This window comes from Eleutherodactylus coqui, chromosome 3, assembly GCF_035609145.1.
Source record: "Eleutherodactylus coqui strain aEleCoq1 chromosome 3, aEleCoq1.hap1, whole genome shotgun sequence".
In the NCBI taxonomy this organism is placed as follows: domain Eukaryota; kingdom Metazoa; phylum Chordata; class Amphibia; order Anura; family Eleutherodactylidae; genus Eleutherodactylus; species Eleutherodactylus coqui.
This window is the reverse complement of record NC_089839.1, coordinates 287,014,505-287,037,677: the sequence shown is the minus strand read 5'-3', so window position 1 is coordinate 287,037,677 and position 23,173 is coordinate 287,014,505. Positions and strand designations below refer to the sequence as shown.

Below are 23,173 nucleotides of genomic sequence, written 5' to 3'. Positions count from 1 at the left end.
TTTAGTAACACTTATATCCCACCTGGCCCTTTAATGAATAAACTGCAGGTAGTGAGCTCCATCTAGTGGCAGAATTTTTTATTCCAAATCTATTTCTTTGTGGAAGAGCTACAGTTCTGAACAATATGATTAAGAAATTAATCTATGCAAAATTTATAACCTGTTTAGGTAAGAAAAAAAGAAACAAGTTCACCCATCTTCTGAGGGTTGTATCCAAGCCTATATATACATCCATCCATAGGGGAACAGGCCTTGTCTACTCCCAGTGCCTCACCATGAGATAACCCCAGCCTGCCAATACGGCTTACAAGGCAGAACAGTAATGGAGCACGGATATGATTTCACTTAATTCTCTACTGTCAAATCACGAGGACATTTACATACGTACATTCGTCAAATATTCAAAGTGATCTTTCATAACGGAGACGTTTTATTACCTCTGACATTTCTCTGACATTTGCTTTTAAAGGAGAAATGAAGGTAATTTGTTTTTCGGAAAATCAGATTTATTATTTAACATTATTATTTTTTTATTCGCAGCCTTTTCTGATAACTGCAGTAGATAAGAGCCGCGGACGCTGGGAGTCGTATCCCATGGCCGCCTTACTCCCAGCAGTAAGATCTCCTCCTATGAGTTTACCATTATCTATATTTTTGGGCGTAAAAATCAAAATTCTAGTTTTTGCTGCCTAATTTGCCGTAACCCAGATGCATGATCATTTTTTATAATGCAAACTTTTTGCATAGTTCTGCACAATGAGGTCGGGGAACAAAAGCGTAATTTTCATGACTTTCATCTTCATAGTAAAATGATGGCATCTTCAACATATTTAACCCCTTGAGGACCATATTTTTGTTTTCTCATTTTTGTTTTTTCCTTCCCACTTTAAAAAAAATCATAGCTTTTAAAAAAAAATTTCTGTCGGCATAGCTGTGTGAGGGCTTGTTGTTTGTGGGCTGAGTTGTATTTACAAACGGTACTATTTGTCAGCACATATAATGTATTGAAAAAACCTTTAGGCTGGATTCCCACGGGGCGGATTCCCGACGGAAATCCCGCGGTTTGGCCGCAGCAGAAAACCGTGAGATTTCTGCCAGGAGAACCACTGCTTCGGAACCCGGTTTTGAAGCGGCCCGGCCGCTCGCTCTTCCACTGCGGCTGGCGCTCCCATAGCAAAAAACGCGGAAAAAAAAAAAATAGACATGCTGCGGTCGGTAAATCTCGTCCACATGGCTGGCTAATAGGATTTGCTGCAGCGAAATTCCGCACAGAATTTCCGCGGCAAATCCGCCCTGTGTGAACCCATACTTAACATTTTTTTTAAGTGGGGTAAAAATGGACAGAAACACAATTGTGCTATTTGGGGAGGGGGAAGGGGTTATGGTGCAGTCAAAATGATGTTTTCTTTATTCTGAGGGGCATGAGGAGGACAGAAATACCAAATTAAAAAAGTAATTTTTAATTTAGTACTGTGTCAAAAAAAATAAGATTTAAAAAAAAAAAAAAATTGCTCTCTGTTTTCACCTTTTGACTCCCATAACTTTTTTTTAATTTTTCTGTTGATGGGGCTGTATCAGCGCTCGTTTTTGCAAGGTGACCTGTAGTTTTTATTGCTACCATTTTGGGGTACATAGGACCTTTTGATTGATTTCTATAACGTTTTTTTCGTGGAGACAGGGTGACCAGAAAAACCAACTCTGACATTGTGTGTTCTGTCTATGGCAGCGCTCACTGTGCGGGATTAATAATGTGTCATTGTAATGAATTGGACTTTTACGGATGCAGCAGTACCGATTCTTACCTAAAAAAAATATTATGGGATGACTGGTAAAGGGAGGGGGAGTGGCAACTGTTCATATTTTTATTCTTTTCTAATTATTCAAAAATATTTTACTTTTTTAGTCCCCGTAGAGAACTTGAACTTGCAATCATTTATAGTGTTGTGTTATACTGTACGCTGACTTGCATTCTATTAAGATGTACTAAAGGCACATGTTAATAGGCAGACATTTGTGGCAGCTCTGGGTGCTAGGGCTGCCTTGACATCGCGGAGATTGAGGAAGAGCCTGGGTCTATCCTTACCTCTCCATTAATTTAGTTAGAGCGGTTTTCCGGGACTCCACCATTGATAACCTATCTTTGGGATAGGTCTTAAATAGCAGATCAGTGGGGCACCGACACATTGCACCCCTGCTGATCAGCTGTTCACTGGGACCAGTGAAACCTGAAAGCACACATCTCTGTATGCTGTGCAGTGGCCTGGAATGGTACTACAGCCTCAAGTCCCATTCAAGTGAATGCATGGTGTCAGAGGCGTAACTTGAAGCTCCTGGGCCCCAATGCAAAACCTGTAACAGGGCCCCCAACTATAATGCTTTATTCATAGTACTGGGCTCCCTATATGGAGAAGAGAGGCCTTATGGGCCCCCTAAAGGTCCTGGGCCCGGGTGCAACTGCATCCCCTGCATTCTCTATAGTTACGCCAGTGTATGGTGTATAGAGTTGTGTGTTTCATAGTTGCTCCAGGTACTGGCATAGCAGCTTCTTCAACTCAACTGATCAGCCGACATGTCAGCCCCCCACTGATCTGCTATTAATGGCCTGTCCTGAAGGGGGGTCATCAGTAGTTGAATCATGGAAACCCCTTTTAACCCCTTAGGGATGCGGCTTGGTTTGGTACTAAAGGATACGATAATTTTTGGGAAATTTTCATCTGCGCTTTTCAAGAGTCGAAGCTTTTTTTATTTTTTCATCACCGTAGTTATTTGAGGGATTGTATGTTGCTCGGCGAGCTGTAGTTTTTATTGGTACCATTTTGGGGTACATCTAATGTATTGTATAACTTTTATTATTTTTTTGAAAGGGGGGGGGGCAGGGTGAAAGAGCACATCAGTACTTCCGTTCTTATTTTAGTGTTCAGTATTTGGTATAATGGACATGACCTTTTTTGCGGGTTGGTACAATTTTGGTATATTAAAATTATTATTTTTTCAAGTTTTCTGCTTTTGTGCAATAAAACCCGCTTTTTAAAAATTATTTGTTTCTCTTATTGCTTCATTCAAAGAGGGTTTGGGATATGCGTGACTTTTTTGATCACTTCTACAGTACTTTTTGAGAGGCAAAATCAACAAAAAAAATTGCGGTGATACCAAACACATGGCGTTTTTATGGGGTAAAAAGTGCGCAAAAAGGGGTTCATTATTTTTTTATGTGGATTTTTTAAAATATTTTTCATATATTTCTATGTTCCTGCAGGGAAGCTGAACCTGCGATCTTATGATCACTCAGATAATATATCACAGTACTTCTGTACTGCAGTTTATTATGTGGATTACTTGCCAGTAATAGCTATGGTGAACCCAGAGGCCACTGTTAGGCTTCCAGTGGCCAAGGCATAGGCCTGACGCAATTTCGTGGCGGAGAGCCGATGATGTCACAGTGGGAGCTCCCTCACTCTGTTAAATATGTACATACCACAATCAAGATTGATTATGGCATGTTATGGGTCAACTGGGCAATCTGTGTTCTTGCCAATCCTTGCCGTTATAGCATGATAGAGGCTGTTAATCATGGCCAGTTTTCGCTGCAGACAGCGCAGGCTCAACTCCTGGGCCCGCACCATCTACATGCTGTAAATGTACAGCATTTCACACTAACCCCTCCCCCACCCCTGGACATAAATGTACATCAGGGGATGAAAAGGGGTTAAGGTCACAACCAAATGACTGAAGGTAATCCAATACAGTATCGCAAAATGCTAGTAAATCCAATGACAGGCTGCAACCTACACCATAACCACTGGAGGACCACACATAGACATATATAGAATAGACATTTCCCTACAGAGTATCAATAAATCATGTTTTTGGCAAATCTGCTCCTCTTCCTCCATTCCTCTTGAGATATTTCAAACAAGAGGAAAGGTAAGGACTTGATACCTATTTTCCATGAAAAATCTATAAACACCATACTGCTTCACCACACCACCCACATATAGGACTATAGTCCTTAGGAAAGATTCGAAGCCCCTAGGCTGTGTGGTCTAGTTGCCATTTCACCCAACTCAACCCATATCTCTATGTCATTGATTAGGAAATCAGTGCAAGTGTGTGCAGTATTATAATATTTTTGTTCAGTGGCGTAATAAAGCTCCTGGCTCCCAATATACAATGTGTAACAGGGTCGCCACTAATGGCGGATTATACACTTTGTCAAAAGAAAAATCAAGCACCTAGAAGGAATTGCCATTTTGTTGCAAAACCCAGCATGCAGCTACATATCAAGCAGATATACAAATAATGTGAGTTGTGGTGATTAGATGAAAGGTCTTGGCACCTGAGGCCCTGAGAGTGGCTCCAGCCTTGGTTTGTAAAGGGGGCTCTCAGCAGCTCCTTGTTTGTAGTGACCTCTTCTTCCACTTGTGTGGAGCTTGTTGACCACTAGACTCCTCTACGACGCAGGGAAGAGATTTGACCTCGTTACCAGAGTATGAGAGGGGCGCATTATTGGGATGTGAGAAGCTGGATGGTTGTATTGACGAATTGTTTGCCACCTGGGCCGTTCTCACCAGACTGTTTGGAGGTGTTGAGACCACTGGATACGTAAGGGAATGCATAGAAGGCGACTGGGCTCAGGACAGCCTCGACAGGCCAGCAGCAGAGAGGATTGTCTGATCGTCCGACAAGCACAAGCAGCTCCAACAGTTTTTTTGTCCGACATCCAGAGACAGGTGGCGCCATCATTACACTCCTGTGTCTGTTAGAACCATTTCCAGGCACTTGGCTGAAGGACATTTGGTCTCATGGTGCCTTAGACACCCACCCTCCATCGCCTCAGTTTGCAGTGGTCTCGTAAACGACAAAGCTGGACTGCTACGAAGGGGAATCGGATTGCCTTCAGCGATGATTCCAGGTTTGGTTTGGGCACTGACGATGGCTGTGTTTGTGTCTGGAGACCTCGGGGTGAGCGCCTCAATCATGCCTTTCCTCTGGAGTGGCACACTGCCCCCTGCTGGTGTGATGGTCTGGGGGGGCCATCGCATACTACAGTCAGTCACCGCTAGTAGTGGTGCGAGGGACAATGACAGCTCAGCGATATGTTCAGGACATCCTGCAGCCACATGTGTTCCTCTCATGAGGGGCCTTAATGGAACACATGGGGGGCATTATTATTGAGTGGGGCACTTTTAGTGTGTGAGCCTACAGGGAGCACAAAAAGGTGGAGACTGTTACTGTTTGGGGCACCATGGGTGGCATAATTACTGCTGGCACCCCTCATCATACGCCATTGATAACATTGGTATCTTTTCCCGTAGCAGAGGGGTCTTTGGGCCCAGGTGTAAATCCTACATCTGCCCCCCTGTTCTTGCTTCCATTCCATCTCAGTACAGCAGTTATTTTCCTCCCTTATTCTGGTGGTAGCAACAAAAAAAATGTCATTTTTCTGTCCGGCAAATTACAAGGATCCTGCAAGGATCATTCACACAGCAAACAGTAAAACATGGCGGCTCTACCAATCTGATATTTCATGTCAGCAAGAAATGGAGATTTAATCTGGGAACATTCTGGCTGCTCTGATTCTCAGCTCGTGTGACTCTATCTTCGCTGGGACATGAAATACACAAGAATCAGAAGAGAAATGACTGTGACAGGAGGAGATATCAGAGGATGAAGTGTCTGTCTTGTTGCAAATCAAATTAGCTGCTAAGAATCTGCTTCTCATTGCTGGAATCCGTGGAGCGCATTCGCTAACACACCTGGTTTATTTGCTGATCTTCGCTTAGCAGGGTCATTTTTAACCTGCAGACCTCCTACGGCTGTAATCCAGGCTTCCCTTAATCTTACTGATCTCTAACATGGGCCTAACGCTCCGACTACGGATGGACGTAATGTATAAAGTCTACCTGATAAACTCTGATCTGCATAAGCCTTGCTGATCCCTCGCAGGCTGCAAATGGTGTAGAAAAATATAACTTTCTTTCAAGAAGATGAAATTTAATATTATGCACTTTGTGGTGTCTGAATATGGAGCTGTATGTAAAAGTAGCTGCAAGTTTCTTGCATTGTGAGCTGAGCTGGCGTCAACTTCGGGCAAACCTGGGCAGGGGCCGGACCCAATGAGAATGGGAAGGGTCCACTCAGGGGTCGGAATGATTCGGTCCTTGTTTTTTGAGATCTATTTTATCTACATTTTAAAGATACTGACACAATTCACTGTAACAGCAGCACTGCAGAAAGCTGCTCTGCTGTCTAACACATTCTCTGTTATAGGGGCGGTGTACACATATTGTTGTACTGGCTGTGTCATACCGCATGATCCTGGCCACAAGAGTCCAAGGCAGAGGTTGGAAGCGCCATGGGAGTGTGATGAAGGTGAGTTTATGATTTTAATTTATTGTCAGGGCACAGCAGGGCCTAAAAATGACTAAGCTGACATAATGGGGCCTATAAATAACTAATGTGGCTCAGCAGGGCCTATAAATGACTCAGGAGATACAACAGGGACTAGAAATGACTAGGGTGACATAACAGAGCCTATAAATGACTCAGGAGACACAGCCAGGCATATAGATTAATAAGGCAGTTTAGCATTGACTATTAATGATTCAAGCGACACAGGGGGCCTATAAATAACTATGGTAGTACAGTAGGGCATATAAATTACCAAGGAGACATAGTAGGTCATATAAATGACTAGGGGCCACAGACAGGCCCATAAATGACTAGGGGGCTCAGCAAGGCCTATAAATGACCAGAAGACACAGCAGGTCCTATAAATGACTAAGTCGACTCAATGGGGCACAGCGGCACCTATAAAGGAGTAGGACAACTTGGCCTATAAGTGAAGAAAGTGGCACATCAGGGCCTAGAAATAACTAGAGAAACTCACTGTGCCTCTGTCGCCCCAAGGGCCCACATGATTGTGAAGACTCTTAATAGAAGTTGTGAGTTTATCTTTTTTTCATCCTTACACACTATGTTACTATGTAAGTCCATGGCATAGTTCTCTACTTCTCTAAACTGTAATTTAAATAAACAGAGTCCATATAATGCATAGATATAGATATGCCAAGAGAGAAGCTCTTACAGTGCTGCTACATTCCAGCACATAGAAGGGGATCCTGAGCAGAGGACCCACCTCTGACATCAATATGCCCTTATAGGGGTATCCTGGTGAGACAACCCCTCTATTGGTCACCATAAGGTTTACAGTACATCTTCAGTTAATTGCATGGATTGTAAAGTATCTAAACACCGTATATCCTAAATGAAATATGACATTTTTGAGCTCAACAGCAGTATATGTAAGAGTAAAAAAACAGTAAAAGTATATAACAGAAATACATGAGTAATATTCATTTAGTGAAGCTGCCCCCATTCTGTTGTCATGGTTCTTATGCTCCTATGGTTCCTGTAGGTTTATTCTACGATTAACCTTGTGCTTTTACTTACCAGGTTTCTATGTCAAACTATTGTCATGAAAGGATACAGGTTTCCTCAGTGTAAGGAATAGCTGAAGAGGCTCCACTCAACATGTAGCTATAGAAGGAGACTTCCAGGGTGTAACAATATGAAGAATTGTCCAGAAGACCTCCAAGAAATCTCCTGCCGGTGCCGGCTTTCATCGTGTCTCGGTTGAAGGAGGTGCTTGACTATGAAAGAAATGCAAAATGAAGTCAACTTATTTGGTCCACGAAAACTATCTCTAATACTTCATAGACAGCAAAGTTTAGGTTGTCCACCCACTGCTTAGGGGACCAGATACCTTATAGGCATTGGGAAGTCCAAAACACATTTGATATTGTATCAATCAGTAATATCCTGAACTCAGTAGTGCTGTATGTAGGTCTGCTGTTCTCATTGACGCACTAGATTGCAAATCTAACCACTGGGATTCTTGCACTATCTGGGACCGCACTATTGGAATATTCCCAGATCGTAGTAGATTTTTCAAAATTCTATTAACTGCTAAAAATGAATGGAGGTGAGCAAGGTTCTGTGAACCGAAACGCGTACTCTGTCTTTCATGAGCACAAAATTATTGGAATAAAAGCAAGGTTTTTTCACGATACCCGGATTCCTGCATATTGAATATATGTTTCAAATCAAAGCCAAAGTAGCCGGATGGCAACGTGAAGGTATGTGAGTACACCTGCTTACGGGACTAAAGCTGCAGCACAAGAAAACAAGGTGGGACAATTTACTTTTTTGCTTCACATTATAGGTAACCGCTTAGATTCTGTTCACATAGCATTTTCCCTTTACGTCTACCAAACTTAAAGGGGGTATCCAGGAATTTACTATTGATGAACTGTCCTCAGGAAAGGTCATCAATAGTTGATTGAAGGGGATCTGCTGCTCTGGATCCTCGCTGATTATAATTATCTGATCTTCTGGTCGGCTGTTAATGCAGCCAAGTTGGGCGTTCACATTTCGATTGGAGGCGGAAGTGTAATAGAAGGGATTGCTCACATTGAAATCAATAGGAGCAAAGTCTTGTATTACACTTCTGGCTAAAATCCCAATGTGGATGTCTGACTTGCACTGACAGTGAGTCGGAGGATCAGATGATCAGGGAGGATCCCGAGTGGTGTGTCCCCACCAATCAACTGTTGATGACAAGTCAAAAGTAATAAATTCCCAGAACACCCTTGTAAAGTTGCAACATATACCAATGAGTGGCTTTTAGTAGCATACATGTATGTTGCCCTTTGTCCTCAATGTTAACCCTTTCCAATCCACTGTCTGACGTCTAAAGACATTATGATTTAAGGCTGTACAGCTCCGATGTTAGAAGACGTCCGTCGGGGTTCTCTTACTGTATATTACCAGCCTCTCTGCTGTCAGAGACTATCGAACGTATCACCTCATGCAGTACTGGCTTTGGCCAGCATATAGCGCTGTTGTATAACGGCAGAAAAAGAGTAAGCCCCCTAGGAAAACCAGGATACAAATTGGATTGGAAAGCATTAAAAGTTCTAGAGTTTGTGGTATACTTTTTTAGTAGTGCCCACTGTATGGGAAAGAGCGACAGACTGTGCTTTTTACCATGAATTGCAGTACAATATAGAGAATACAGTTTTGCTTTCACCAAGTGAATGGAGGACCTATGGATACATTTAATGTGTATACCAGGAGCTTTTTTGGTGCCAACGCCAAACATAAGAGGAAAAGTCCTATGTGAATAAATGTTATCACCTTCCAGGCACAGCAGCCCTTAATGTAAAGGGAAACACATTTAAGGTTGCCTATTCACTTTTAGCTCCTCAATCCTCAGTACAGATATGGATTTTACCATCCTAGGATCATTTTTCATTTTCTTGAATGCCAACATATAATTAGAAAAGGATATTTGTAAGTTTCCATATGAAAGCTGAACTAGAGGATGTGATGGCTTACAGTAGATGGCCCTCTGAAATGCCATTCTAGAAGAAGATAAAATCTAAGGGCATACATATCATAAAAGCAGCCCCTACAGCTAATATGGGGCCTTTGTAAGAATATGGGCCAATCCTGGTTAGTCCCATTCTGTATCAAATTGGGTGGTGATAACTTTTTCAGTACTCATCTCTCCCAAGGAACTGTATTAATAGCAAACAAGGGGATAGGGTATTGGTCCAGGGGGAAACAAACAATTCAATGCCAAAATTCAGCACCAGAAAGAAGGGGAAGATCATATCCGATACTCCTAAATGGGAGGCCATTTTGTGGGTGGATTCCGTACAAATTGTCTATTGCAAAAGAATTCTGTCCTGGTTACTATTTAAGTAACTGTTTTCAGGTTAAAGATTTGAAGGACCGTCTAGAGATAAAATAGCTCTCTTGCTCTGGTATTGGGTTTAGCTGTCTACGACAAAAGGGGTCGGCAATTGTTCCCTTCTCTATACCTTTCCCATTTTTCTTTGACCCTTGGGCCAACAGCGGAAGACAATATTAAACAATGTACAGTCATCTTGTGTTATTACCATAAGAACAGAGTCACTAATAAAACCTTTCCTCCTTCTCAGATTGGACTCCGGCACCCCGACCAACGACAGGTCCATATATCACTGGAACAATTAACATGTGCAGCAGTGTGAAAATTAAAGCATAATTCTTACAGTCCTCCCTCTCTGTCACTGATATATGGAGTATGGGGAGAACTCATTCATTTGGACGCACCGCCTGACCTTGGGGCACAGAGATGAAGAACACAATAACTCAAACGATGGAGAAAAGAAGACTTGTCATAGAGTGTTATGCAGGTCAGAGGAGTATCCATGAACCGAAGGTGCCAGAGAAGGGTATGCAGAGAAGGTCCTTTAAATCTTCACAGAACATATAATGCAGAGACTGGGGAGAAGCAACAGGTCTCTAACTGTTCTTTAGTTCATAGTTATAGGTGTGGACCAAAACTCAAGATCATCTTCAAAGGAGAGTTGTAAACTGGATATTTTCCATCTCAGACATTCAATGAATTACTGTGAATCATCAATAAAACAGCTTAAAAACTGTAAAATAATGAAAGACGAAATACCAATCTCTTGCCGCTCCTGGGCCGGCACTGTCCTGGTCCCCTGCCAATTTTTGTACATTCAGAGATGATGTCACATGTTGACAAGTTAGTGCTGGAGCAGAAAAAGGAGGGACCAGGAGGGTGTCAGCATAGGAGCTGCAAGAGATTGGTAAGGTGGTTACTAATTATTTTCTTATTTTACACTGAGTTGTTTCGTTAAAAACAATTTGTAATTGCAAACCTCTTTAAGTCATGTAAGCCACTAAAATCTTCGACTGCTTCTTACAACATCTAGAACCCCATGTGCTATTTTTCTTGTCTTTCTCTGGCAACTAGAGTTAAAGGGATTTTCTGATCCTGGGATACAATTTGAAGTTCGACTAGAATTGGGAGTAATATTACCTGGTGCCCTCCATACATGTCATTCATATGTTACAGATCTGCTGGATCCCGGCTCCATCTTCTGTCTTCCAAAATAGACTCGGTGCCTTCCTGACTGCCCAATGCACAAAAAGAATTGGTAGTGCATCAGAGGTCTAAGACACCTCATGCTGCTCTGAGATTGACCAGTGAAGAGAGACCTCAGATGTGGGCCCTTCGGGAAGGACAAAATATCAACCAGCCCAACACAGTAGCAGATCTCTTTGCGGTTATGGCTGGGATGCCACCGATACCGGGAAGTGGTGGGAGAATAGGCAGCCACAGGGTACAGTATCCCCACTCCTCTTCCTTGTTGTTTTGAACTGAGCAAAGGTGACCACATCATTGTTAAAATGGAAGTTTTTATTATCATTGCAAACAGACTTTCTCCCAAGGCCAGTTTGGATCTTCGGATGGTGCTTAGTGGTCACTGGAGATATGGTTCTTCTCATAGAACAGGATACTGGAGGTGTTGACGGTTATGGTTCTATTCTACACTGGATGGATCACCAGGACTTACACATTTCTCTGACTCCTCTACTGCTGTGTCACATATGATACTTCCAGATGTTCCCCTTACATATCTAACTTGTTGCCTAGCAACAACTGTCCCTCCCAAGTTCCTGGGGGCACATAATTTATTAAAATGTTGCTCAACATTACCTGCAATAATAAAACAATTCAACACCCTGTTAGGGACCTCTGTTACACCAGCACTGTTCTTGGATGGGCCACTCCAAAAGTAACATGAATTCTCTTAGATCACTGATAAACAATGTGCAATGATGTATCAGAGGAGAGGTGCAGCCATCTTGGAGTATAGATGATAACTGGCGGATCTGTCGAAAAATATTGCAAACAGAGGCCACCACAGAACGAAATTACGACGTAGGTAAGCGGGAGTTACTAGCTATTAAATGGGCATTTGAGGAATGGAGGCACTTCCTGGAAGGAGCACTCCATCGAATTTTCTGGAAAAGTAGGCACAAGGCCTAAGATTTGTGAGTGTGGAGGGACCTTGGTACAGTACCGCTCCAACTCCAAACTCAGAGGCATCTGCCTCCACCACAAACAGACTGGATAGATCAAGTTGGATGAGGACGGGCGCTGAAGAGAAAGCAGCCTTCAGGGTAGAGAAGGCCGCAACAGCATCTGGAGACCAATTACTCCCATCCGCCCCCTTTCTAGTGAGATCTGTTAAAGGCTTAGTCACCATGGAGAAGTTCTTAATGAACTTACGATAATAATTAGTGAACCCAAGGAAGCGCTGCAGAGCTTTTAGGGTAACTGGCTGAGCCCATTCCGTGATAGCTTTCACCTTAACTGGATCCATCTGAATATCACATGGTGTAATGATATATCCCAGGAATTATATTTTCTCAACACCGAAAACACATTTTTCAAATTTCGCAAACAATTTGTTACCCCTGAGGTGACTCAGCACGGTTTGTACGCAGTTTGGACACAGTGTGTCTCCTAGTCAGGGGAGAAAATCGGGATGTCATCCAGATATACCACAACAAACACACCCATGATATCCTGGAAAATTGAATTTATATACCCTTGGAAAATCACTGGAGCATTACATAACCCAGAAGGCATAACAAGGTATTCAAAGTGGCCCAGAGGTGTATTAAAAGCTGTCTTCCACTCATCCCCTTCCTGAATACAGATGAGATTATAGGCTCCCCTCAGGTGGAGCTTGGAAAACCACTGAGCCCCGGAAACCTGATTGAAGAGGTGGGGGATGAGAGGAAGAGCATATTGGTTTCTGATTGTTATCTGGTTGAGCTCCCTGTAATCAATACAGGGTCTGATACCCCCGTCCTTCTTCTCAACGAAGAAAAACCCGGCGCCCACAGGAGACTCCGAGGGTCGAATGAGTCCCTTGGTCAAACTGTCCTGAATATTGTCCTTCATGGACTCCCTGTCAGGAACAGGTACGTTGTAGATCCAACCCTTAGGGAGTTTGGCACCTGGGATCAGATCAATTTTACAATCAAATTCTCTATGAGGAGGCAATACTTCAGAGAATTGTTTGGAGAAAACATCAGAAAAGTCAGCGATATAGTCTGGTAACTCGACTCCCTCCAAAACAGAAGTATCGAAATTCACTGGATTCATGTGATTGGTACAGTGGGACCCCCACTTGACCAACTCCACCGTGTTCCAATTAATAATGAAATTGTGATCCCTTAATCAAGAGAGCCCTAAGACTATGTCCACCGACAAGTGTTTCATAACGAGAAAGGCGCTAGTCTCAGTATGCAGGGCTCCTACGGTAAATTTCAAGTCTGGGGTAGCAAGATTGATGAGGCCGGCATGCAATGGAGTTTTAGTCTACCCCCAAAACCTGAATAAGAGGATCTAAACGTAGCAAGGAACCTAAAATCAGAGCCACAAAATCAAAATTTACAAAGTTTGCTGCTGCCCCAGAATCAACAAAGGCTTGCCCTGCACGAGAGAAGGTACGGAACTCTAAAATGCAGGGCAAGAACATTTTAGACACAACAGGGAGTACCTTAGCTCCTAGACAGTCCTCTCGACAACTGCCTAGGACTGGAAGTTTTTCCTGCCGAGGTTTCTTTCCGCAGATAGCGATCCAATGACCAGACTCTCCAAAATACAAACAAAGGTTCTTCTTTAACCGATATTCCCTTCACTGTTTAGGTGAGATCGTCCCCAATTCCAGTGGTTCGGCGGAGGGAGGTGAAGTTGTCGGTCTTACAGGGGAAGTATCCGGGGAGGCCGGGTGGACCGGACTGGACCGGGCAGATCGTCTGGCCCTCAGGCGCCGGTCTACTCGCATGGCTAACGACATTGCTTGCTCCGGGGTACTAGTCTCCGGGTGGGCCACCAGCAGATCCTTTAGGTCTTCAGATAGAGTCCTTGAGGGCCGAGTCGTTCCACCCCGACTCAGTGCAGTGCTGTCTGAATTGGGAACAATAGTCTTCTGCCACCTTCCGACCCTGGCATAAGGACAACAGTTGAGCGACAGTGTAGGCAGTATGGTCGGGTTCGTCATAGATCTGACCCAGAGCAGAGAAGAACATGTCTAAAGACTGTCGTGTAGGAGAGTCAGAGGGTAAGGAGAACGCCCAGTTTTAGGGTTCTCCTCTCAGTTGGGAAATCATGATGCCCACCCTCTGGTACTCTGTGCCAGACAAGTGGGGTCGCAAATCAAAAAACAGCTTACAGCCTTCCCGGAAAGAGAAGAACTGCTTCTTTTCCCAAGAAAAAAAGTTGGGCAGCGTAGCCCGAGGCTCAGAAATAGTCGCCAGCACCGAGGAAGGCTGAACCTGAGCCTTAGACAACACCTGTTCCTGGTGCTCCAAACAGGAAGTCAGGTCCTGTGCCAGGTTAGTCAGGGCCTGGACTAACATAGAAGTGGTTAACGTAGCCGGTCGGACAAAAAAAGGTCTGACCCTTTGGGCCAGTGTAACTGTCACGGAACTGGGGTCCGGGTACTGAAAGTCCGTAAAAGCTACCCGCAACCCCTGTCCCTACCTTCTTGCCCCCCCGGGTTAGGCCCCAGAGCAACAACTGGGCGACGGTCCCTATACTCACTAGGGAAGCGGGGCAGGGGGTCAGACTTACAAACAAATACAGAGGCAAACAGACACAGAGGCAAGTCAGGAAGTTCAGGTTGGCAACAGGAGAATACGCGGTACCAGGGATCAGGAGAGGTGAAAGTCAGGTCCAAAAACAGAGGGTCACAACAGGAAATCAGATCAGAATAACGCAGGTGTAACCTGGAGACAAACATACACTGTCAATGCTGGAAGGAAACAGGCACGTTTAAATGCTGTCAGAACTCCTGCCCCAGCAGCTGATTGGGGCAGGGAGCTTGCCAGCAGCCAGACCCAGACCTAAGGCAGCGAGTGCAGAGACCCAGACATCCAGCAGCGTGTGCAGAACATGCTAATCAGAATGTCATGCAATAGGGACGGCATCTCAGCATCCCCAGCAACCCGATTATCCAGGTGCTGCCCCCTGAGTACGGGAGAATGCGCCCGGAGCCAGTGTCTGGGACCCCGGCGGCCAGGGTAGGTCACCAAGACTGGGCCTCCCCTGCACCGCACCCGATCTGCTCGGGTGATAGGACCGGTGGTGCGGGCATGGAGACCCCGAGTGCTGGTGGTTCTGACACCAAGAAGGGCTGGCTGTGCTTGGTTCATAAGCGCCGTGACTCAGTCAATCAGAGCCAGTGCTCGATGAACCAATCACAGTCAATGAATGATATATCTCCCTCTCCAAAGATGTAACCTCTTTTATCCTTTTACGATAATCTCCCTCTGTCAGAAGGGTAAGCTGCATCCAGCAGGCAGTAATCAATTTCTGTGCCTCATATAAAGTTCTCTTAATTTCTAAAACAGTATACCCATCAATCCCATAAGCAATACCCAATAAGCAAAATCTGGGGTCAGAACCAATGTCAACTAGATAGACTTTTTGAACAATCTCCAATACTCCACTCCAAACTAGAGATGAGCGAACGTACTCGTCCGAGCTTGATACTCGTTCGAGTATTAGCGTGTTCGAGATGCTCGTTACTCGAGACGAGTACCACGCGATGTTCGAGTTACTTTCACTTTCATCTCTGAGACGTTAGCGTGCTTTTCTGGCCAATAGAAAGACAGGGAAGGCATTACAACTTCCCCCTGCGACGTTCAAGCCCTATACCACCCCCCTGCAGTGAGTGGCTGGCGAGATCAGGTGTCACCCGAGTATATAAATCGGCCCCTCCCGCTCGCCACAGATGCATTCTGACATAGTTCAGGGAAAGTGCTGTCTTGCTGGAGTTGCTATAGGGAGAGTGTTAGGAGTTATTTTAGGCTTCAAGAACCCCAACGGTCCTTCTTAGGGCCACATCTAACCGTGTGCAGTAGTGTGGAGGCTGCTTTTTGCAGTGTTGCACTTTTTTTTTTCTTTGTATATCGGCCGTGCAGAGCATTGCGTCCTGCAGTAATTTTACATTGTCCAGGGCCAGTAGTGGTGAGGCAGGGACAGAAGACATATTTAGTGTATATAGGCAGTGGGCCTTTCCAAAAACATTTGGGAAAAAAAATCTATTTGGGCTACCTGTGACCGTCCTCAGTGTACTGGGTCTCTGCTGGGGGTAGTTGTCCTAATTTATACGCAGCCAGCTAAGTGTTACAGCAGGCTTGCGTAAAATTCTTCCTGGCTCTGTGTTGCCTGTTACATCACCGCTGTATTCCTGTCCACAGTGAAACAGTCTGCAGTAATTTTACATAGTCCAGGGCCAGTAGTGGTGAGGCAGGGACAGAAGACATATTTAGTGTATATAGGCAGTGGGCCTTTCCAAAAACATTTGGGAAAAAAAATCTATTTGGGCTGCCTGTGACCGTCCTCAGTGTACTGGGTCTCTGCTGGGGGTAGTTGTCCTAATTCATACGCAGCCAGCTAAGTGTTACAGCAGGCTTGTGGGACACCAATTTTTTGGGGCCCTCGCCTACAGTGTAATCCAATTAATTTTTGGCCCACCTGCATTAAAGCTGACGTTACCTCAGCTGTGCTGGGCAATGCAATGGGATATATTTATGTACCGCCGGTGGGTTCCAGGGAGCCACCCATGCTGTGGGTGCACACGGAATTCCCATTGCGGAGTTGTACCTGCCTGTGACTATTTATAAAAAACCGCAGTCTGACTGGGGCATGCAGACACCTTGACAGAATGAATAGTGTGTGGCACATAGGTTCCCCATTGCTATGCCCACGTGTGCAGCTCCTGATGGCGGTGGCACAGGATTATATTTCTCATTGCTTCTGTACAGCATTGTGGGCTATCGCCCTGCCCCTTTTAAAGAGGGTCGCTGCCTAGCCGTGCCAACCCTCTGCAGTGTGTGCCTGCGGTTCCTCCTCATGGCAGACGCACTTATAAATAGACATGAGGGTGGTGTGGCATGAGGGCAGCTGAAGGCTGCGCAGGGAAACTTTGGTGTGCGCTGTGGACACTGCGTTGTGTGCGCGGGGGGGGGGGGGGGGTTGGCAGCATGTAACCTAGGAGAGGTGGCAGCGGAGTGTCATGCAGGCAGTGATTGTGCTTTGTTGGAGGTAGTGTGGTGCTTAGCTAAGGTATGCATTGCTAATGAGGGCTTTTCAGAAGTAAAAGTTGTTGGGAGGGGGGGGGGCACTCTTGCCACTATTGTGGCTTAATAGTGGGACCTGGGAACTTGAGAGGCAGCCCAACATGTAGCCCCTCGCCTGCCCTATCCGTTGCTGTGTCGTTCCCATCACTCATTTGACCTAGTGTCGGGGCTCAGACATAGGAGCTCTTATGCTCCAAATGGCAGCTCTCCCTGCTAAACCTTTGCCTTGTTCCCAGCTATTGCAATCCAGTTCCTGTTTTGGCTTCACCCTAATTGGACATGCTATAAAAACTTAGCCCTCAGTGCATGGTTATTAAGCTCCAAGCCTGTAATCAAGCTCTGCTCCTTCCTCTTCAAACAATTGCTCTGTGTACCGACCCCTGGCCTTCCTCAACTCCGCTACCTGCCAGTTCCTCTTGTACCGCAACCGATACTACCCAGATACCGACTACTGGCTTCACCCTGACTGTGCAACCTGCCTGCTCCTCTTGTACTGCAACTGATACTACCCAGATACTGACCCTTGGCTTACACTGACTACACTACCGATCCACACCGGTTACGACAAGGAGACTCAAACCCAGAACCAGATCGTTACACCCAGATCTTTCTCCGATTTTTCTGTAAGTAATAAGAAAGCATCTGTCTAGCTCCAAAACACCCAAGAAAATTCACCAAAGGATGTTAGACTGTGAGCCAGACTGATCTGGGATGAGCAGCAAATGCATGCCGCAATTGATGGAACTGAAAAAAAGCATATATGGGAAACTTCATAAAGCTCTCTAAATTGTTCAAAACCATGAACGAGACCCCCGGGATGAAGCTGATACAGAAACCTTTCTTCTCCCATTGTGAAAAACCCCTTCAACTTGAAAAACTTTGGCAATTTGGGATTCCTCCAAAGGGAAGTGTAAATAGTGAATCCATCAAGTTGAAAAATCTACTTACATTTATTCCACACCTTAATCATTAAAGTAGTAGTCAGATATAATCTCTCTTTTCCTCCTTTCATCCCTCTCTCCTTTGCTGTTATATAGGGACTACTGCCTGTCATTTTAGAAACTAATATGCCATTCCAATCTACTCCACTCCTCAACCCTTCAACTGTTGCAATAGCGATGCTAGAAAATATTTTTAAACATTAGGAATTGCCATTCTTTTTGAAGGGTCTCTAATTTAGATCTAGCAGATTTCTTATCCACAGTAAGCTCCTAAATATCCTATGAAAATCTACAAAAACCATTGTGATGGAATCCAAACCTCAGAGTTATGAAGTATATAAAGGAGCTGTGGCATCATATCCATTTTAATAAGTTTTCCTCTGCCAATTTTTGACAATGGAAGAGGACTCCAGACCATGAACTTATCCTCAAACTTTTGTACCAATGGAAGCAAGTTAGCAGAAATAAAGGTCTGAGGTCTAGAAGATACCACAATTCCAAAATATTTGAATTCTTTCACTACTTGTAATGCGTATCTTCCAACGGAAAATCCACCGACCAGGATCTAGGGGAAGAATAACAGATTTTTCCCAATTAATAGCAAGCCCTGACATCCTACCAAAGATGGACATAATGCTACCTATAGATTTACTCATATTCCCTGTATACAACAACAAATCAACTGCATACAGGGAAACACATTTCTCAATTTCTCTATAAGAATTTAACTCATACCAAAAGTTTCTCACCAAAGCCCACCCTATCAAGAACAGACCATAGATAATTCCACATTAACCTGTCAAAAGATTTGACAGCACTGAGTGAAAAAACAGCCTTGCCCCCCTTCTCCAAACCCATTAGTCTGCCTGAAGATTCAAGTATAATACCCTTAATAGCGGTTGATTTATTCAGCATAAAGCCAGACTGCTCTTCATGTATTAAATAAGTCATAACTGAAAATAATCTTTTCGCAGGTACCTTTACTACAATTTTCACATTGGTAGTCAATAAAGATGTTGGATGATAAAAATCGGAAAGAGAGAAATCCTTTCCTGGTTTAGGAATTAAGACAGTTAAAGCATCTCTCATAAATGATGGAAGTGTTCCTGTAAGCAATGATTAATTAAAAAATGTTAATAAATGTGTCAGAGCGATATCTTAATAACATTTAAAAAATTTGTTTGGAAAACCATCTAACCCAAGCATCTTTTTATTTGGAAGTGTTACTATTGCATTCTTTAGTTCATTCAGTGTCAAAAGACCATCTAACATTGCTCTTTTATCATCATACAAAATAGGCAGCTGCACCCAAGATACATAATCATAAATATCCCTGTGATCTACACTTAAATCAATTTCTTGGTATTAGCATCAAATTAGTTTAACTAGAAGGGATTTAACTTCCAAATTCTATCAAAGCCAAATTCCCTACTATTTATGGCTAACAACAAACAAGGTAGGGAGTTATCAGTCACAGTTCACGGTGGGTACTCTATTCTAGGAACATAAGGAAGCATAGATTGGGTACCTATTGGGACATCTATTCTGGAAAGTTTATTATGTGAGCTAGAATAGCAAGAGTATTGTCAAACTTCTGGATTTCGCAACCTACAGAGATCACATAAATCCATTTCTATTAATAGGTGTGCCAAAGCAGGTGGGGGAGGAAAAACCACTATGGGGCCCTTATTAAATCTATCCAAAGAGGGATCCAAACAATTATAAAAATCATCGAGGATTAACATAAGAACAGTGGAGTACGGAGGGGGGATACCTATTGCCACTTAAAAATAATTCTTATGTGCAATAGTACATCAAACACAAACAAATCTCCCCGGATAATTAAAAAAGGAATGGGTTTATGAATCAGCACACCCACTCCATGTGATTAATTCAGTTACACAGAATGAAGAGTGTGCCCAAAGAGAACAGTGAAGCACGTTTACAGGATCTCTTGTTAGGCTACCTGCACACGAATGGATTTTGCATTGCGAAAACCAGGGTCGGTGTCCGCACCGCGGTTCCGCAGTAAATACCATTCATAGCATGCTCCTTCCTCCACACTCGCGGAACTGAATTGCGATTTCCACGAGTGGAGGAAAATCAATTGAAGGCAATTGAAGCCGTCCGACCCGCAGCCCATCCACAATTGACATTGTGAATAAGTCGTGGGTACCCGCATCATCGCCTAGCAACAGTATGGAAAAAACAAACATTTAAAAATTCAAATCTGTACTGCGCATGTCTGATGACAAATCTTCTCAACCATCCACAATGCAGATGAAAATAAAAGAAGACAGGTACGTGCGGCCGTGGTCAGGCCCGGATTCCACTACAGGCTCCTGCATGCGGAATCCAATCTGGTCATGTGCAGGCAGCCCTAAATGAATCTCTGATAAACTGAAAATAGCTGAACAGATGAACAAAAAAAACAGCATATCTTTTAGACTTATGCCCTATACCCCACACATTCCATAAAGTTATAGCAACCTCCTGAACCATGGTAAATAATATTTATGGTCATATCCCTTACCCATACAAATAATTTGAGATGTTGGTTGCATTGCATACTGGAAGAGTAGGAGGAATAGAAAATTACAAAAATTAACATTAAAAAGAAAAAAATCACTCCATACCCAACCCTAAATACATATATCCCATATCTGCCAGGCCACTAATCACCTAGACTTAATGATAATGGTCTTAAAATCCAATATCACAATAAGGTTACTACAAACTAAGGAACACCATCCAGGAAGCTCCTATTCACCCACCAAATAATCTTATGTCAAGCAGATATGCAATCCATCAATATTACTATTATATAAATATTGTTCATGTTTATCAATCCAGGAGGCGACATCCTTAGATTTATCAAAAAGGAAAATCTCCCCCTGCATTGCAACATTCAGCTGTGCCAGATATAAACCAGCATAGGCAGCTGCAAGCCCCGTAGCCTTCTCTTAACATCCTGAAGCTGCATTTGTCTCTTTTGTATATCTATTGAGTAGAGATGAGCGAGCACCAAAATGCTCGGGTGCTCGTTACTCGGGACGAAATTATCGCGATGCTCGAGGGTTCGTTTCGAGTAACGAACCCCATTGAAGTCAATGGGCGACCCGACCATTTTTGTATATCGCCGATGCTCGCTAAGGTTTTCATTTGTGAAAATCGGGGCAATTCAAGCAAGTGATGGGAACGACACAGCAACGGATGGGGCAGGCGAGGGGCTACATGTTGGGCTGCATCTCAAGTTCCCAGGTCCCACTATTAAGCCACAATAGCGGCAAGAGTGCCCCCCCCCGCACTGTCAGCATAAAGATCGTTCTCCTCTGCCACAGCTGTAACAGCTGTGGCAGAGAAGAACGATGTTAGCCCATTGAATTCAATGGAGCCGGCAATACAGCAGGTTCCACTGAAAGCAATGGGCTGCCGGCGAGCGCGGGATGAATTGTCGGGAAGGGCTTAAATATAGAAGCCCTTCCCTGCAATTCATCCAGAAATGTGTAAAAAAAAATATATATATACCGTATCAAGCTTGACAAAGACCCCGAGAGGGTCGAAACGTAGCAGTATATGGAGGAATAAAGTATTTTTTTCACTCTACACGCCTGGAATGCTGCCATTGCATTGCTGCTTTGAAACATGGGATCTGCTATGCTACATTGGTTTCAAGCAGCACAACCTCACAGGTGTGGAATGATTAAGCTGGCTGGGTGTAGTGTTCTCCTGCTAGCCAATCACCACAGGTCTGGTTGCAGATAAATATCCTCCCTCTGCAAGAAAAAGCTGGTTTCCCTTCACTCTAGGGTTTGTTGGTTTTACATGCCTATACTTATGTTGTGTGTTTGAACAGGCGCTGGTCCAGTGTTTTTTGTGCATGTGGCCAGACATTAGGTGTGGATAGCCCTGTTTTGTGTATATGGCGTCTTGTCTGTATGACTGTGCAGGTGGCTAGACATAAGGAGTGAACTGTCCTGTCCTATGTGGTTGTGTGTCTGGCATGCTAACCCTAGTGTGCTGCTGTGTGAATGGTGTCCTGTGCTCCCTTTTTAGTGTCTTGCTACAATAGGGACTGCAAGACATGAGGAGCCTTGTTGCGGCCTTGCAGCTTAAGTTCATTGGCCAATGTACAAACTAATCCCTAGCTTTTAGATTCAGCTTTACAATCTGCGTTAGTGTGCGAGGTTGTGTGGTAAGTGAGTTTGTGCATTTAATGTGTCTGTTTCACCTGGTTGTGAGTATCACCATTTCAGGGAGAGCAGGGCCGAGGCCTTTATGGAGGTGATCGGCCCGCTTTGTAGGTAGAGCCTCGCCATCTTCCCTGCATCATAGGGTCAGTTGTCCCAAATCCTGTGTCTTCGGGTCACGTTCATGTGGGCCTGGTGCTAAGTTGCCTACACGAACGTAACACCTGCCTTGAATATTGCAGGTTGTATAGCAATCCTGTGCTGGAAACGAATATCAAACTATCAGAATTCTTACATTCCAGGAATGTAATAGGTATAAACACATAAATGTATTAACCCTTTTCATTCCGTCCTTTAACCCTCTATTTGCTGTAGTTTAGTATCACTGTATGCATCTCATAAATTACCAAATATTTCTGGCAGCATAGACCCCTGATGAATACCACCTTGGGGAACTTAAAATGAAGCAGACGCTGAATAAATGACATATAAGTGGTAAATTCCAATTTCACGTTCTGTGCGCCCGGCTCTGGCAGTTAATTTTAAAACAACACCCTGAGGTCAGGCAGGATTGGACTCTCTGCCACCATATGACAAGGCTGTCCTATTTATTTCAGTTTTTCTTCAGGGCTATGTTCCTAGTAGAGGAACTGGGAAAAACACACATCTTTTACAGTCTGTTAGTCTCTGTCACCAATACATGCCTGCAAAAATCTGCGTGCTATATCAGCACGGCCAAGAAGAGCTTCGTGCCCAAAGGACAGAACAAGTGGCTGGATCTTTAGACTAGAAAATATCAAAATTGGCCCCGGGAAGCACTTTTTTTTTTGTTAACAGATTGAACTGTATTTATTTTTCAATTGTCCCAGAAAATATTGCAAAGTGGTCTGTACGCTTCACTTGTCCGGCGATGGACCTGCTAGTCACTGTGACACAATGCGGCATGTGTAGAATTTCATGGTTCACACAGGGATAGCGGAGGAGAATGATACAGGAATGTTAATAATAAGGCATTAT

At 43.9% G+C, this 23,173-nt stretch overlaps 1 protein-coding gene across 1 annotated transcript in view; it reads right to left on the bottom strand.

Annotated features, from left to right (window-relative positions):
- Nucleotides 1-23,173, bottom strand: part of AGBL4 (AGBL carboxypeptidase 4) — a 1,858,614-nt gene that overhangs the window by 141,327 nt on the left and 1,694,114 nt on the right. The window contains exon 11 of the mRNA XM_066594768.1: nucleotides 7,490-7,652. Coding sequence (XP_066450865.1) covers nucleotides 7,490-7,652 — 163 coding nt within the window. The remainder of the gene's footprint in view (nucleotides 1-7,489; nucleotides 7,653-23,173) is intronic.